The sequence below is a fragment of the Anomaloglossus baeobatrachus genome, chromosome 4, assembly GCF_048569485.1.
Source record: "Anomaloglossus baeobatrachus isolate aAnoBae1 chromosome 4, aAnoBae1.hap1, whole genome shotgun sequence".
NCBI classification, from domain to species: domain Eukaryota; kingdom Metazoa; phylum Chordata; class Amphibia; order Anura; family Aromobatidae; genus Anomaloglossus; species Anomaloglossus baeobatrachus.
Genome location: NC_134356.1, coordinates 595889695 through 595907960, shown reverse-complemented (window position 1 = coordinate 595907960; position 18266 = coordinate 595889695). Strand labels below are relative to the sequence as shown.

Sequence of the window (18266 nt, the reverse complement as noted above, 5' to 3'; positions counted from 1 at the left end):
CATCGCCGGTCTCCTGGGACTTGCTGTTCTCCAGTAGGGGCTGTGTATCGGGTTACCATAACGACGAGGGAGGAACATCCGCTGCCAGAGCGCTGACGTCAAAGGCAGGAGCCACTTGCCTCTGATTGGCCAGCGCGCTGCCTTTGAGTAGCGAGTGACAGGGGAACTTCCTGCTTCGTCGCTATGGTTGCCGATACACAGCCTGGAGTGGAACGGTGAACTACAGGACCCAGGACGCCGGCGATGGAACTGAAGGTACACATTATGCTCACCTTACCTTTCGATCCATCGCTGGCCTCCTGGGTCTTGTAGTTCGCCGCGAGGACGTCGCGATGAGCCGGCGGACTAAAAGAACCATGAGGCCCGGCGGTGGAACGGAAGGTAAGGTGAGCATAATACTGTATGTGTGTGCGTGCGTGTGTGTTTGTGTGTGTGTGTTTGTGCGTGTGTGTTTGTGCGTGCTTGTGTGTGTTTGTGTGGACTTCAAGAGCGGGTCAGAGCGCGGTGGATGTACGGAACCGGAAGTGTGTGCAGTGAGAATTTTGCTCGTACAGCTAACGTTTCTCTCCCGGGTTACAAATTTACAGAAAGCTTTGCTTGTTAAGCGAAATTCTCGTTAAGCGAGGTTCCACTGTAGTAGCATTTAGGGACTGGGAGAGGGAGTTGCGATCAGATCACAGCTGTGGAGGAGAGGGAGGGAATAATGTCTCAATCTCCTCCATTGTCAGCCTGTGCATATATCTCACTGCCTTGGATATCATCTGAGAGCAGTCCGATGTTTCACTCGCACCCATAGACGTCTATGGGTGTGAGAGATGAGACTCGCAGACAATCCCCGCATACTGTAATTTTTTCCTCAGTCTGATTTAAGGCTGGGAAAATCTTGCAGATGTGAGCTGCAGCATGGTCTTACATGGGGCTGAGTGCAATGCCGGATTTTCTCACATTGCACTCGTATGAGTCATATGCCAGTGTGATTCTGCCCTTATTCTGACTCTCAAACATCGCAGGAAGTCTTTGCTCCACGCTAAGCGCTTACACCATGAATTATAGGTATATTTCTTAAAAATGTGATTCAGACAGAATTCCTAATGGAAAATTCAATGTAATGAGGCAGATGGAGCCACCTTGTCCTCATGTCTGCCCTGTGCTCCGGCGCTGTCCATCATTTACGTGTCTTGTTGACCGCACTGCTGTGCTCGCCTTACAACAGTTTTGTGCACCTTTTGAAAAGACTCACAGCTGAACATAAGCCAAACTGAGTCTGGAGTAACTCTGCTGCCTCCTTCATAGTGAATGGATCCATCTGCGGTTTCACCTGAATCGCGTATTTCGGAAATGTAGATGGAAACCCCGATGTAAGTGCTCAGCATACAGCACAGGATAAATGTGAACTGATGCAAAATGTTGTGTACCTCAAATTGCTACTAATAGCATTCATCTCAACTCACAAAAAAAGTCCCCACTGAGGTCTATCATCTATTAATGGAAATATAGGGGGCTTCCATGTTACCGGTAGCACAAAGGCTCTGGAGAAGCGTTATTGCTCCCCCCCAAAAAAAAGAAATATAGCAAAATCTGCACTCCCAAATCCAAATGCCCCAGTCCTTTCTCAGTTCCACAGTGTGCCTAAACCACATTTAACACCCACATGTTTGGCATTGGTGCAGTGAGGAAGCACGCTTAATTTACGGTGTGCAGGTTTCCAGAAGCATAAGCTGGGCACTACAATGGCAGATTTCCATTTTCACTGTGCAACATCACTTCACTTTTAGATAAAATTTTAGAGTCGTGTAATTTCCAAAATGGGGTCACTTGAGGGGAATTCTGCTCTTCTGGCACTTAGGGTCTCTGTGTATGGAGTCAGCAAACTATTGTACCAAAATGTGTACTCAGAGTCAAATAGCGCTCCTTCCCTCCTGACTCTCGCCGCGTGGCAAAGCAATATTGTACAGCCACATGTGCGCTGTTGCCACGTTCAGCAGATATTGAGTGACACATTTTGGTGCTTTTTTTTTTTTACCAATTATTCCTGTGTGAAAATGTAAAATCTGGGGCTAAAACTAAATTTTTCTGGTATCACCGCCCAGTGGTGTAAAATTCTGTCACACCTTTGTGTTGTCAATATCCTCACTGCATCTGTAGATAAAATTAATTGAGAGGTATCATTTGTAAAATGAGGTTACTTTTGGGGGGTGGGTCTGCTACTATGGCATCTCAGGGGTTCTGCTTAAATGACATAGCACCCACAAACCATAAAAACAAAATCTGCACTCCAATATGGCGCTTCTTCCCTTCTGAGCTTTATACTGTGCTTCAAAAGTTCTTTTCGACCACATATGGGATATTGGAGTACTAAGAAGAAATTCTACAGCAAATTGTATTGTTCGTTTACCCCTTTGAAAATTAAATACTTGGTAGCCAAAGCAACATTTTAGTGGGAAAAAAAAGGTATTTTTCATTTACTCAGCCCAATATTATACAAATCTGTGAATCGCCTTAGGGTTAAAAATGCTCACTACACTCCCAGATGAATTTGAGAGGTGTAGTTTCCAAAATGGTGTCACTTATGTGGGTTTCTGCTGTTTTGCCATGTCAGGGGTGCTACAAATGGGACTAGGTGTCTGCAATCTATTGCAGCCAAAATGGCCCTCCTTCCCTTGTGAGATGTGTAGTGCGCCCAAACAGTAGTTTTCCACCACATATAACTGCGTACTTGGGAGAAATTGTACAACAGATTGTATGATCAATTTTCTCCTGTTACCCTTGGGAAAAAGCAAAATTTGGAGCTGCTTTTGTGAGAAAAATGATCTTTTACTTTCATCACACATCTATGGAAGTTCCTTGAGGGGGTCTAGTTTCCAAAATGGGCTTACTTATGGGGGGTTCCCACTATTTAGGCACATCTCAAACTTTGGAAACTCCATGTGGCTTTCGCTTTCAATTCCAGCGAATGTTGCGTTCTAAAAGTGAAATGGTGCTCATTCCCTTCCGAGCCCTGCCGTTCACCCAAACAGTAGATTTCCACCACATATGGAAGTATCTCTACTCAGAAGACATTGCACAACAAATTGTATGGTGCATTTTCTCTAGTTAGCCATCTGAAATTAAAAATTTTGGGCCGGAGTAACATTTTTGTGGGGAATAAAGTAAATTTTCATTTTATCCTTCTACAGTGCTTTAGTTTCTGTGAAGCACCTGAAAGGTTAATACATATCGGTGTGCTTTTGAGCAGTGTGAGGGGTGCAGTTTTTAGAATGGTGTTACTTTTGGGTATTTTCTGTCACCTAGGCCCCTGAAGGTCCCTTCAGATGTGATGTGGTCCCTAAAAAGAATGTAAGAAGGGTTAAAAGTTTAATCAGTAATTTCTCTAACTTCTGAACAAAAAAAGTTTCAAAAATGGTTCTGATGTAAAGTAGACATCTGGGAAATGTTATTTATTAACTATTTTGTGTGATATAACTCTCTGGTTTAAGGGCATAAAAATTAAAAGTTTGAAACTTGCAAAATGTTTGCTAATCTGATATCTGATAAAGTGCAAAAAATGTCTTCCTAAATTTATCATGAAGATAAGGTACAATAAGTCACGAAAAGACAGTCTCAGAATCACATTGAAGCTTTCTAGAGTTATAACCTCATAAAGCGACACTGGTGAGAAGTGAAAATCGGCCTGGTCATTAAGGTGAAAGCAGGCTGGATGGTGAACGCATTAAAGGGCTGTTCCCATCTCCAAGATACTATCTTAACCCCTTCACGACCATGGACGGATATATCCGTCATGGATTGTGTCCCGGTAAGCCCCGCCCCCTGCCGCGGGCAGGCGGCGTGGAACGGCACACATATCAGCTGTTTTCAACAGCTGACATGTGTGCCTACATGTTCCGAGTGGAATCGCATTCCACCCGGAACATTAACCCCTTAGATCTCGCTGCCAAAGTCTGGCAGCGAGATCTATATGCGCGCGGCCATCTTTTTTACTTACCGCCGCCCCCTCCGGACGTCACGTGAGTGATCACGTGACGTTCGGTGGTTGCCATCGTAGCACAGGGTCATGTGATGACGCCTGGTGCTACGAAGTTTCACTTTCATTCTTCCTCGGCACGGAGCAGAGGAAGAAAGAAAGTGACTATTTCTGCTGTTTACAGCGGTCTAGCTGTGATCAGCAGATAGCGATCAGCAATCGGATTGCTGATCGCTATAGCCCCCTAGGGGGACTAGTAAAATAAAATAAAAAAAGTAAAAAAAAAGTTTTAAAAAATTAAAAAAAAACAAAAAACCTAAAAGTTCAAATCACCCCCCTTTCCCCCCATTGAAAATTAAAGGGTTAAAAAATAAATAAATATACACATATTTGGTATCGCCGCGTTCAGAAATGCCCGATCTATCAAAATATAAAATCAATTAATCTGATTGGTAAACGGCGTAGTGGCAAAAAAATTCCAAACGCCAAAATTACGTTTTTTGGTCGCCGCAAGTTTTACGCAAAATGTAATAACAGGCGATCAAAACGTAGCATCTGCGCAAAAATGCTACCATTAGAAACATCAGCTCGAGACGCAAAAAATAAGCCGTCACTGAGCCATAGATCCCAAAAAATAAGAACACTACGTGTTTCGGAAAATGGCGCAAAACGTGCGCCACTTTTATTGGACAAAATTGTGAATTTTTTTTAACCCCTTAGATACAAGTAAACCTATACATGTTTGGTGTCTACAAACTCGCACCGACCTCAGGTATCATACCCACACATCAGTTTTACCATATAGTGAACACCGTGAATAAAACATCCCAAAAACTATTGTGCCATCACACTTTTTTTGCAATTTTTCCACACTTGGAATTTTTTTGCTGCTTTCCAGTACACCATATGGTAAAACTTATGGTTTCATTTAAAAGTACAACTTGTCCCGCAAAAAACAAGCCCTCATATGGCAAGATTGACGGAAAAATAAAAAAGTTACGGCTCTCGGAAGAAGGGGAGCAAAAAACAAAAACGCAAAAACGGAAAGTGCCCCGGGGCTGAAGGGGTTAATATGTAGTAGGAATAGTAATGATAATAGCAAATACCTCTAATTAGAAATTTAGTACAGCTCTTCTGATATAGCCACGTCTCTTAGCTCATGTGCAGGGCATTGCAGCTTAGGTATCCATGGTCGTAACCATGAATAGCTAAGCTGCAATGCCCTGCACATGAGGTAAGAGACATGGCTATATCAGGAGAACTCTGCTACATTTCTAATTGGAGCTATGTTACTATTTATTATTATTATTATTATTATTATTATTATTATTATTATTATTATTATTATTGTTAACCTATGGAAAATTGCACTAAAGACACAGAATTGTAGAAAACATTCTACGAAAAAACGATTTAGGTAAAAAACCAAATATTTATTGGTTAAAATAATGTCTGCCACAACGGCAGTTTAGACCAGAAGAAGATTGCATCACATGTAATACAATACATAGAGACAGATACTCCGTAACATATAATAAATCAGTCCAGGGAGGATATATATCAAGAAAATATAACAAGTTGGTGATCAGAGAAATATTATGACCAGGAAAAGGCAAACTACAAAGACACCCAATTCTGCAATGTAAAGTGTCACATTATGTGTATCACATGTTAGAATGACAATTGCAAAAACGGAGAAACCAAATGAAGTGGTGTAAATGCATTAGTCAGACTAGTGTAAAGGTACCATCACATTTAGCGACGCTCCAGCGATCCGACCTGGCAGGGATCGCTGGAGAGTCGCTACATGGTCGCTGGTGAGCTGTCAAACAGGCAGATCTCCACAGCGATCAAAGATCAGCCACCGGCGACCCGCGTAATGACGCTGTGCTTGGTAACCATAATGCACATCGGGTTACTAAGCAAAGCGCTTTGCTTATAGTTACCCGATGTGTACCTTGGCTACGTGTGCAGGGAGCCGGCTACTAGAAGCTGCAAACGCTGGTAAACAAGGTACACATCGGGTAACCAAGCAAAGCGCTTTGCTTGGTTACCCGTTACCTGATGTGTACCTTGGTTAGCAGCATTCTCAGAAGCCGGCTCCCTGCACATTCAGATCGTTGCTCTCTCGCTGTCACACACAGCGATGTGTGCTTCACAGCGGAGAGCAACAACCAAAAAATGGTCCAGGACATTCAGCAACAACCGGCGACCTCACAGCAGGGGCCAGGTCGTTGCTGGATGTCACACACAGCGACATCACTAGCAACATCGCTGTTGCGTCACAAAAACCGTGACTCAGCAGCGATGTCGCTTACTGAGACGTGGCCTTAAGATTAATGTTATCAGGGAAAGGAGAAACCACATGGGGCATGTGCAAACAATGGTATGATGGTATGCCAAAGAAAAACAAATTAAGAACTCATGGCCCTAGCATAACATGATGGGCAATGCACCAAGTGACAACTGTTTGTACATATGGTGGAATGAAAATTGTATGGCAAAATAATGCAAGGGAGATAGATACCTGATCAGAGAAGACCTGGACATGGAAGACCTGCCAGCACATGTGACGCCCAACCCCGACGCGCACGTTTCGGCGTCCCCTTCGTCAGACTATTACACGGCCCTATAGGATAACTTTGGTCCGAGTGCGGGCCAATGTTCTGTCAGATCGCACTTGGACCACAAATTTTTAGCTACAGCAATGGTTCCCGGCCAGCAGCTCCTGACCACCTGCAATTGGGCTTCAGTTTTGTCCATATGTACTGGGAATTAAAAGCTGTATAGCTCCAATATAAAAAAAAAACTCCTCCAGCTGAAAATCCAGGTAAAAATATAGAACTTTATTCCAGTGCAATTAAAAAGTAGATGACCTCTTCAATTCTATTCAGCAATATGAATTTTTTACATGTTTCTGTCTGTAAACCCGACCTTAATCATGGAATTACCATATTTTTCGGATTATAAGACGCACTTTTCCTCCCGAAAATGAGGGATGCGTCTTAAAATCCAAATATAGCCTACCGAGTGTGGGGGGGGTGGCTGTCTGTGCGGTGACTGGGTGCGTTCGGGCGGCCGGGTGCCTGTGGCTGCGTGCAGGAAGCAGTCTCTCTCTGTCCTGGAGTCCGGCTGCCTCTCTGGGCGGGCGGCTGCTCGCTGCCACTGTGTGCGGGCGGGTGGCTGTGCGGCAGGTGTCCCAGTGTGTCTGCGGTCCCAGTTTCAAATGATGGCGCCGGGAGTCAGCGCGTGCGCAGATGGAGCTCTTGGAGGAGAGCTCCATCTGCCCATGCGCTGCTCCAGGTAACATCATTTGAACCTCTACTGCGGACAGACTGGGACACTCACCGCACCTGCCTGCTCCACCACTGACCCGCTGCCGCCACAGACCTGCTGCGGCTGCCAGCACAACCTCTGCATCCTGTGACCCCGCTTCACCAACAATGCTGCCCCCCTCCAGTAAGACAACACTGGAGTATGAGACTGCCCCTGTAAATTTTTTTTTTTTTTTTATCTCTAAATTTGAGGTGCGTCTTATAAACCGGTGCCTCTTATAAAACGAAAAATATGGTAAATGCTACACACAGTTTAACCACTAATCATAATTTAATAAACCAGTTTTTACAATTTTTTGTTTTTCTATATCTAAAATGTTTGTTTTGGAGCTGTGCCATTAGTTAATCATGCCTTTTAAGGTATAATGAGTATATTTATCCCTATCTTCTTTTTTTTTTTTCTCTCTCTCAAGGATGGTTTAATTCAGCAGTGCGGGGAGACCATGAAAGAGACCATTAGTGTCCAGACCATTTGCAGCTATTCCACCGCAGCAGTTGTCTACGGGTTAGACTCTGTGAAGAAGAAGTGAGTTGTGTAGCCTTTTATTCTTCCATACATTAATTTAAAGCGACTCTCCACCCAGTGGCCAAAAAGTCACTATACTACATGTTTCTCATGTTGGGCACCTCACTTGATGCTCCCAGTTTGCCTCCTCTGGACAGATCGACAGTCCTTTCCTCCAGCTTCTAAAATGGTCAGCGCTGTGGCATGGAGAGAGGGGTTGTAAGTGAAGAGCACTAGTTCCTTGCCTTTCCTGTGCCAAGGCGTATGGTTTAGACTTGCCCCATGCAACATTGGTGTTCATCTTTGAAGCCAGAGGAATGGAAAACCAAATTGAGGAAGCAATGGGAGGCAAACTGAGGGCATCGGGTGGTGGCTATATATGAGCACTGTAGATCCCTCATCACTCCCTGGGTGGAGGATCAGTTCAAAGGCAGTCTTATCAGGACCAAAATCTGTTCTGAACGTTGCACATGAGCACTGCTAGCAATTCTCCTGCTGCTGCTGATGTCACATCGACATGCCACCACCTTCTCTTCTGCTCTGTTGACAGGGTGCCTTTGCCGATGTCATGCTGATTGACAGCCTGCTCTACTATGCCTAACTGCAGGGAGTCAGCTGTCAATCATTACGACACCTACAGTGCCGACCCACCAACAGGGCAGAGTAGAAGAGAAGCATCTGCTCTGTTGTTGAGAGGTGCAGTGAAGCAGGGGAATTGCCAACAGAGATCGACCCAGTGCAGAACAGGCAGGTAGTTATCAACTTGCCTGTTAATTCTTAGCCCCATACACAACAATAATAACTACAGTATAACCCCTGTAACTTAAGCAAACACTGTTAGGCAGTAAACCTGGGATGGGCTGGGCACACAGGGTGTCCACAGGGCATCAAACTGCTAATTATCATATATGAGAGATGAGTATTTATTTCTTATTAAAGATGAGTATTTTTGGGGGTTTTATATTTGAAGTAAACCTTGGATTTTCACAATTTTTGTCTAATTCGTAAGTCAGAATGCTGTACACTGGTCTGCTTAGTAAGAGGTTTTCCCAACAAAGTAAGTTCATTTTATCGTTAATAGATCTTGGAATGATAATTTTCACAATTGGATGTGTTTACAAAATATATATATATGTCTGTGCTGAGATAATGTTATATATGCATCCCTGCTGTGTACTGTGTAATGGCCGTGTCTGACCATACAGGGACATGGTCTGATCATACTACAGCTCCTGGGCCGGGGAGGACGCACAAGAATATAAAGACATTACAGCCTGGGATCATAGGGGATTTTTTTTTGTGAGGTACAGCATTTGCCTTCCTGTTTTTTAAAAGAATGGTTTACCTCACGAAAAATCAGCTTTGATCTCATGCTGTAAAGTCTGTATAGTCTATTACATCCTCCCCTGCCCAGGAGATATAGTATGATCAGACCGTGCCCCTGTACAGTGAGACACAGCCACTACACAGTACATCGCAGGGGCACATATACAAGACTAGAAGGTGGCCCGATTCTACGCATCGGGTATTCTAGAATTTACGTATTGTGTAGTTAATGTATGAGTTGGGTGCTTCTGCTATTTATTAAATTTGTTCCTCAATAATTAGCATCTTTAGTCTGTAGATCATGGTTTTCCAGGATTCTTAATTTTGGATTTGGTTTGTAGTTTTTGGCAATTTGACTCCTTTTCCTAGTAAGCGAGGTCACATTTATTAACTTCTCCATTGTTTTTCTGTGGACGCAATTAAGAAAACCATGCTTTTCTATAACAATCCTTTTCCTAAGACAGAGTTTTTATCATCATCGGCCCATAATCTCCTCTGTGTAAACATCTGATGGCGATCCCTCTTGACACGTCTGGCCTCCGCAGTGATTGACGTGTTGGGTGATGGCCTCAGTGATCCTCGTCTTCCCCACACTGTCCTGCCCCTTCCCTGTGCTCCCTCTTGTGCTCCCTCTTGAGTGTTTCCTCTGTTTTCAGCCTTCACTGCTCGGCCTATAGGTCATCCTTTGTATTTTCTCACATGGGAAGCTGTGAAATGAGTCAGTGCACCGCGGTCTTTTCCGAGACTCTGCCCCTCACATTAATGCTCGCTCACGCGCTTTGTGTCTTCTAGGTGCCTTGAATGGCTTCTAAATAACTTAATGACCCATCAAAGTGTGGATCTGTTCAAAGAGCTCAGGTAAGTAATACACTTATAAGATGAGGACATTAAAATGTAAATGTTTTTTTCCTCCACCGCTCTGTACTTTGCAGTGAGGGATCTGAATTCTGCATTATGATACAGATGTAGCGACTTTTCTTGATGCTCTATCGCTATCGGTTTGTCCACTGCGGCTATTGCAGTTGTCACTTTTTCCATTTCTCTGTATTCACAAGCACCGCTCCACCATACACCAGTTTTTTGTTGTGGAGTTAGGCTGCTTTCACACATCCGGTTTTTGCAGTGCGGCACAATACGGCGCTCTGCATAAAAAACACAACCGTTTTTCTTTTTTTTTTTTTTTGCCGCCGGTTGCATTTTTTCCCGCATAGAATTGCCTTTGCGCCGGATTGTGCCGCATGGCCTTGCATTGCGTCCGGTTTTTGCCGGTTGCGGCATATTTAGCCCATGCGGCGGCCGGATGGAACGTTGCCTAGCACTATTTTTGTGCGGCAAAAAAAACCACATCGTGCCGGATCCGGCGCGATGCGGTGCGATTTACAATACAAGCCTATGGACGCCGGATGCGGCGTTTTGCAGCAAAAAACGCATCCGGCCGCCGGATGCGGTCTTTTGCACTGCACATGCTCAGTAGCAAGCCGCATCCGTCAAACGGACGGGCCGCATGGAAAAACTTATGCAATGGATCCGTTTTTTTCGCCGCATCCGTTGCATAGGTTTTTGAGTCGGATTGAGCCGCACTGCTAAAACCGGAGGTGTGAAAGCAGCGTTGCCGGCCTGTTACGTTGTCCTGTACCTACTAATGCACAATGGCCTACCGCTAATATGATCGTCTGTCCTGATATACAGAACATGTTCTCGGCAGCACACCTGCAGTGCACATGGAGCGATGTGCTGCCGAGAACAATTATTTTACACCTCAAATTCCAATCACCCGACGGACGAGCATTTTGCTCATTCATTGGGTGTTTGCGAGCATTTTACAACAGATTGTGTCCCGTCAAGCTCTCATTAGAAGAAGCAGAAATCCAGCATCAGGGAGAAGTAGATAATTAAAACTAGAATGTATTGGTTGCAAATAGCAAGATAAAATCTTACAGACTGTACAGGGAGCACAGTGACACGAAGTGAAAGGCGTGTGGGTTATCCTACGCGTTTCGACCAGAGGGTCTTATTCATGGCATGTGTCAAGCTCTCGTTCACCCAGTGTAAAAGGTCCTTAGGCCCTGTGCGTACACTGTGGTTTTTACCGCGGTTTTGCTGTAGAAAATGTTCATAACCTTTCTGCTGTCCTTCCCCAGCAAAACCTATGGTAAAATAAAAAATGCTGTGCGCACACTGCGTTTTTTTTCACCAACCGGTTTTGCTGCGGAATTTTTGCAGCAAAAAGAATTAATGTCACTTCTTTTCTGCAGGTACCTGCAGTATTTTACCCCATTGACTGTAATGTAATCATGCAATAACGCAAGTAGCAAATGATGTGCGTTTCATTGCATTTCATTATCTTTGCTACTAGATACAGGGACGGTTAGGCCGGGATTAGCAATATGCACCTAGAACTGCTCGTGGCTCTCAGTGCATATTGCATCTGACAGGTTTCCTTTTAAAGAGTGGATATAAAAAGTTTACACCACCCTATAAAATGCCAGGTCTTTGACATGTAAAAAAAAAAAAAAAATCTGTCCAAGAAGAATAATTTCAGAACTTTTCCCACTATAAATGTCACCTATAATTTTACAAATCCATTGAGAGCGAAACTGAAATCATTTTGAGGGGGAAATCCGAAGTAACAAAACTAAAATAATGTGGTTGCAGAAGTGTGAACACTCTTATAATTGGGGATATGGCTGTGTTAGAATTACCAGAAGGACATAGGTGGACTTTACTGCACTACTGAAGGAGATCCCAAACATTTCCCAGGAGACTAGATGGACGATTGTGGTTTATTTTACACGCGTTTCACAGTCACGTGACTTCTTCATATGCGTGTGATTTGTGGAGTGTGTGATTTTGTCCTGATGAAAAAGTCAGATCACTTACAAACATGTTGACAATAAATCACAATAATCCATCTTCTCTCCTGGCAATTCCTTGGGATCTCTTTCAGCAGGGCTGAAAGTCTACCCATTTACTTCTGGCAGATCTGTTTTTCAACCCATGGACATGGACGGCAGCATCTGATAATTGCTCTTCATTCATTCTTGGGTGGCATACAACTTTACCAGGTGAGCACCTCCCTGAACTTTTTATGTCCCTCTCCATAATATAAGGCGCTATTGCGCTTTGTTCCCAAGCAAATGTGTTGTGTTAAAATTGGCCAATCAACTACAACTCCTACAGAGCTGCCATCAATTACAGTGATTTTGAGTAACCCCATATAAACATTAGCTGCTCTAGGAGGACTTACTTACGTAAGTTGCATCTTACAGTAAAAGTCATGGTATTTAAACAGCTTACAACACATCAAAGGGATCTCATTATGAAAGTTTTTAGTCAGGAGAAAGGCATTAGATCTATGGGACACTCTGAAGACTGTCATCAAGAAGTGGTTTATTGGCACAACAGGGATATTACCTAGATAAGGACATCCCGCAAAAATTGATGACGAGAAGGAAATTAGTCCAGGAGGCTTCCAAAAGGCCTATAGTGATATTAAAAGGGGCAGAAAATTCTGCCAAGTTCCGGTTGTCTACTGCATATGACAAGTCTCCCATATTCTTCATATGTCTGGCTTGTGGGGTGTAGTTCCCAGATGTAGGCCTATTCTCAAGAAGAAAAATACCCAAGCCAGCAATGTTTTGTCATAACCATCAATTCTGTCAGAACCAATGGGGAAAACCATGTTATGGTCTAATGAGACAAAGGTTGAACTTTTTGGGCATAATTCCTGAAAGTATGTTTGATGCACAGCCAATACTGCATAACACCAAAATAACACTGTTCCCAAAGTGACGCATGGTAGAGGCAGCATTATAATTTTGGACTCTTATTTGGTACCTGGGAGTGAGGGTTTTTTTTTTCTTTTTCTTTTTTTTTTTTTTTTTTTTGTCAAGGGAATTTATGAACAGTTCCAAATGTCAATCAATTTTGCAACAAAACTTTCAGGCCTTTGCTAAAAAGCTGAAGAGGAATTTCACCTTTCATCATAGCAATGACCCTAAACATACCTCCAATTTAACTGAAGAATGGTTTCACCAGAAGATCAAACTTAGAATCGCCAAGACATAAAATCCAATATGAAATCTGTGGGTGACCTGAAGAGGGCGCTATACACAGGAGATGCCCTCACACTCTGACTCATTTGGAGCTACTGCAAGAAAGAGTGGGCAAAGATTGCTGGTTCTAGGTGAGCCATGCTCACAGAGACTGAATGCTATCATAAATTCAAAGGGTACTCCGCAAAGTATTAGTGTGTATAGTTATCTAACCACATTATTTGAGTTCTAGATTTTTATTTTCCACCCCCAAAAAATGATTTCTGGAATAGATTACGTTAAAGGGAACCTGTTACGAGGGGGACCCGGGGAAGCGTGCCAAGATGGTAAATGGACAGCTTCCGCCGGTCAAGGTCCACTGTGCGGTGTAGGGAACCGCTGCTATGGTGGGTGAAGAGTGAGCGGGTCGCTGCTAGCGGTCGTCCGGAATGTCACAGACGACCTGCGTACACCTGTTCGCCCTAACCCGTGAGGGTTGTATGACACGGGGCTCACAACACGATGTACCTGTTGCACGGGGACGCACAGAGGTGCCTACGCACGTGTGTTCAGCGGGAGTCACCGGAGTATGGCACGAGGGTAGCACAGAGGTGCCTACGCACGTGTGTTCAGCGGGAGTTACCGGAGTATGGCACGAGGGTAGCACAGAGGTGCCCGCGCACGTGTGCTTCAGAGATCAGGTGAGTCCAACAGAGATTCAAGGAGCTCACCTGGGACAGGAACACAGCCTGTTAAACGTAGTACTGCCGGAGCAGCAAGGCAGGGGCGAGACCTGCACAAAACAATGACGTCTGTACAGTGGCGTGGCAGCACGCTGCCAGACATCCAAACATAGAAGGACGGTCGCGCGCCGCCATGATGGCAGGAGGGGTTTTTAAGGAGGTATAGCTCCAGCCAAGGGCGGGCGCGAGACGGGTGTGACCCAATCACGATATGTGACGTCCTGGCCCGGCCAGTCAGGATTCAGCACATCACCAGCCTCGTTATCGGGCCGTGTGATACCAGTGAGCGAATCAGAAGACGTCACGTGGAGCACATGCTCAACTTCCTGCCTCTGAGTCATAAAGGCGGGATCTTCGGTTTCACAATGTGCAGAGATAAAGGAAGTCTTGCTGCTTCCCTGAGTATCTATTCTCTGCACACTGTGCAACCACTCTGACCCTCTGCGATGCTGAGCAGCAGGGTACGTGGCAGGGAAGGGATGGGAGACCACTCCATTCCCTACAAGGAGTAAACCACTAGGTGTCACCCTTCTGCTGCATCTATGAGGAGGAAACTCCTGCAGTCTCCCAGACCTTTGGCGTTGCTGAGCAGGAGGGCTCGCGGCAGGCAAGGAATGGGGGACCACCTCATTCCTTGCAAGAGGAGAGCCACGAGATGTAACAGGAACCTGTCAGGTGTAATATGCACCCAGAACCATGAGCAGTTCTGGGTGCATATTGCTAATCCCTGCCTAACTGTCCCTGTATACACTAGCATAGATAAAGAGATTTTTAGAAAACTTATTTCTAAAGATCGTTTATTATATGCTAATGAGCAGAGGGACTAGTTGCAAGGGCGTTACTTAACTTGGCTAGTCGGCCCACATAGCATGTTAGCATACCCCTGTGGGTATACTAACATACTAATGAATGTGCAGCGACGCACACATACCTCACTGTTCATGGCAGCCGGTGGAGGATGGTTGTGCATTGCGCATGATCTTAAGTACCCGAGGCTTCCGATTATGTGCACTAAGTTGATCCTGGGTGTAAGATTCCTGGCATCAGTGAGGTACAGTGCGCATGACCGGAAGTGCTGACGACTCCAGATCATGCCCAGTGCGCATCTATCCTCCGCCGTCCGCCATGAACAGTGAGGTATGTGCGGCGGCACTGCGTGTTCATTTGCATGTTAGTGCATCCATGCTAACATGCTATGTGGGCCGATTAGCTTAGAAACGTAGAAAACTGCCTGTGATTCTGGGTGCATATTTCACCTGACTGGTTCCCTTTAAAGGTGTGGAATGTTAAAAAATAAGTCTTTGCATGATATAATATATATAGATAGAGATATATATATGTATATATATATATATGTATATATTAGAGATAGATGTATATATTAGAGATAGATGTATATATTAGAGATAGATGTATATATTAGAGATAGATCTATAGATATATATATATATATATATTATGATAATTGTGAACAACAGAGCAAAGTCCAGCAATCAGCAATAACGTGAGCAATCCAGGATGCTGTTAAAAAAAATTTCTTACTTTTTATTCATAGATCCATTAAAATACAGTAGTCCAAGCAGTTCAAAACAGCATTATCGCAGGAAAGTAGTGCAGATAGGACTACGCGTTTCAGCGGTAAAATCCGCCTTCTTCACGGTCCAGAATCTGAGATTCTGGACCGTGAAACGCGTAGTCCTATCTGCACTACTTTCCTGCGATAATGCTGTTTTGAACTGCTTGGACTACTGTATTTTAATGGATCTATGAATAAAAAGTAAGAAATTTTTTTTAACAGCATCCTGGATTGCTCACGTTATTGCTGGACTTTGCTCTTGTCGTTGTTCACATTTGTATGGATGGACTCCTACATCCTGACCCGGGCAGCTGAGGCTCCAGGTGGTTCACAGGAGTGAGCTGCTCTACATTGTTGGACTTATGATATATTTTTTTCTTTACTTTTTTTTTTTCTTCAAGACATTCTTGCATATTATCAAGGCTGTATAGACATTTTTGTATATCCACTCTATGTGTGCTTTGCCTCCCAGGGAATTATTTTTTGTGTTGAGCACTTGCAGTTAATGTAAGACCTTGACTGTTTTGTTTCTTCCATGTTTTTTTTTTTTTTTATATACATGACAACAGTAATTTGCAGCTTTTCTAGCTCCTATAGGGATTATTACATGTTATGTGCAGATTGTGGAGAGGATTGGTTGCCTGGTTATACATTGATACATGTGTTGTTTCTCTTGCTTTTCTAGACATGTTCAGGAGTTTAGGAAAATGACAAATCACTCAATAGAATTTTTAATGCACTTCAAGTAGGAGAAGAACTTGAGGACTTGTATTTGAGTTGTGTTTTTTAGGGGGTGGAAATACATTTTAATAATTTGTTTTTGTCAGTGGCGCTCAGAACAGTAAAAGACCAGTACCGTACTTAGTTCCTGCAGAGCAGTGTCTCCCGCTTACTAGTCCAATGATGACATTTTTTAGTTTTAATAATTCACACATTCCTTATAAACCAAGTGCAAGCTCTTAGCACTGGCGTCTGTCGTAATCTGTTTCCATTGTTCATTTCATCATATAGTAAACGCCTAGCCTCTATTACTGTGAACAATATACAAGCATGACGCCTGCACTCTTATCAGAATGTTTTATTCATGGATTATCATTGGACATGATCTCCATTAGATTTTTAGACAGCACTTCTGAATCTCTTATGCATGATTTGTGCTGAGACTTTTTTTTTTTTTAAGTGCTTTTGATTTTAAAACAGATTTTTACACAAGATTTCACAATTCAAGCAGCTTATACTATTAAATATATCTTGGACCTGATGAATGTGGTGTACTTTCTTTCTGGTGTCTTGTCAGATTGGCTGTATAATCTTGTAGGTCTAATAAATCTATATGATTTATGTAGTTTGTGTTCTAAAATCTAATGACAGATCCGCTTTAAAGTCGTTTGACTGTAAATATTATATCATAGGATAGGTGCTAATTTGCAGATTGCTGAGATGACACTGATCCTTGCTCTCTCGAGTGCCCTGTTAGAATGGAGTGATGGTCCCACAACACTTCCGCTCTACAATTGTCAGTAGGACTAATGTAGCTGCGTGCCTTACTTGAATATCTGTCAGAGAGGGCCAGAAATTGTGCAGGATTTTGCTGAGTAAATCTACCCCAGTGCGTTCCTTAATTCTTTGCTTTGTCGATGAATAGAAGCATCCATTGATTTCTATACTAAGGTTGAAATCTGTTCCTGATAATGTGCTGCTTTGTTTCCAGTACTCTTATAATTAAGGATGAGGGAACCTGAACTGTAAAGTTTGAGGTACGTACTGGACATCCAGTGTAGTGCTCGAACACGGATAATTCACGGAAGTCTGTGTCCAAACTTGGGTAAACTTCATATGCTAATAGTGTTGAAAGGCTGCAGCCCAGCCAATTAACAATCTTTTCAGCATGGGGAAGTTGTGTGTACGCTGCTGTGCACAAAATAAAAAAAAATAAAAATTGTGGGGTCCCCCTATTTTTTTTTGAAAGCCAGTGCAGGTAAAGAAGACAGCTACAGGCTTCAGCCCTTAGCTGTCTGCACCTCTCAGCTGTCAGTTCATTTTATCTTGGTTGGTCCTCAAAAATAGAGAGGATCCCACTCCATTTTTGAAAATTAGTTAAATAAACGGCATTAGGTCCCTCATATTGTTGATAACCAGCCAAGGTACATATGCAAAAATCTACCCTTTTATAAAAACACAATACTTGATTTTAATATTTATATTCCTAATTAACACCGTGAAGTGAGAAAACGTATCCTAAAGTGCACAGAACAGGAGATTACAGACCCTGATACAGTACTTCCTCCTGTGCACTGCCTAACCAGCAAAGGTAAAACAGACAGCTGGGCGCCGGCATTATCACGCTGGAAAGGCCCATGGATATTTGCCTCTTCCCAGACTAAAAATTGTAGCCGGTAGCCGCCACAGAAGTGACACATCCATTAGATGTGTCAATTCTGGCGCTCTCCTCAGCTCTTCCCAATGGCCCTGGTGCAGTGACAATCAGGATAATATTTCTTGGAGTTGATGTCAGCTGTTAACTGACAGCTGGCATCAAGCCTAGGGCTTACTAATGGAGAGGTATCTATCAGACACCTCCATTACTAACCCGGTAAGTGTACAGTTAAAAAGCCCACATCTACAGGAAAAAAATATTTATTTGAATAAAGACACTCCATTATTCGCCAAAATATTTAAAAAAAAAAAAAAAATCTTCAATGTAATCCAATGGTGTAATGTCCCACAATGCACATTGAATCCTTTGGAGCATTCTCAGTTGATCCATAGGTTAGTCGTGGTCAGTC

At 43.4% G+C, this 18266-nt stretch overlaps 1 protein-coding gene across 4 annotated transcripts in view; it reads left to right on the top strand.

Moving 5' to 3' along the window:
- The window catches only part of GMCL1 (germ cell-less 1, spermatogenesis associated), a 188552-nt gene that overhangs the window by 98852 nt on the left and 71434 nt on the right, over positions 1-18266 (top strand). For all 4 annotated transcript variants that reach the window (XM_075346157.1, XM_075346160.1, XM_075346159.1 and 1 more), the window contains exons 6-7: positions 7710-7822; positions 9920-9985. In XM_075346157.1, coding sequence (XP_075202272.1) covers positions 7710-7822; positions 9920-9985 — 179 coding nt within the window. The remainder of the gene's footprint in view (positions 1-7709; positions 7823-9919; positions 9986-18266) is intronic.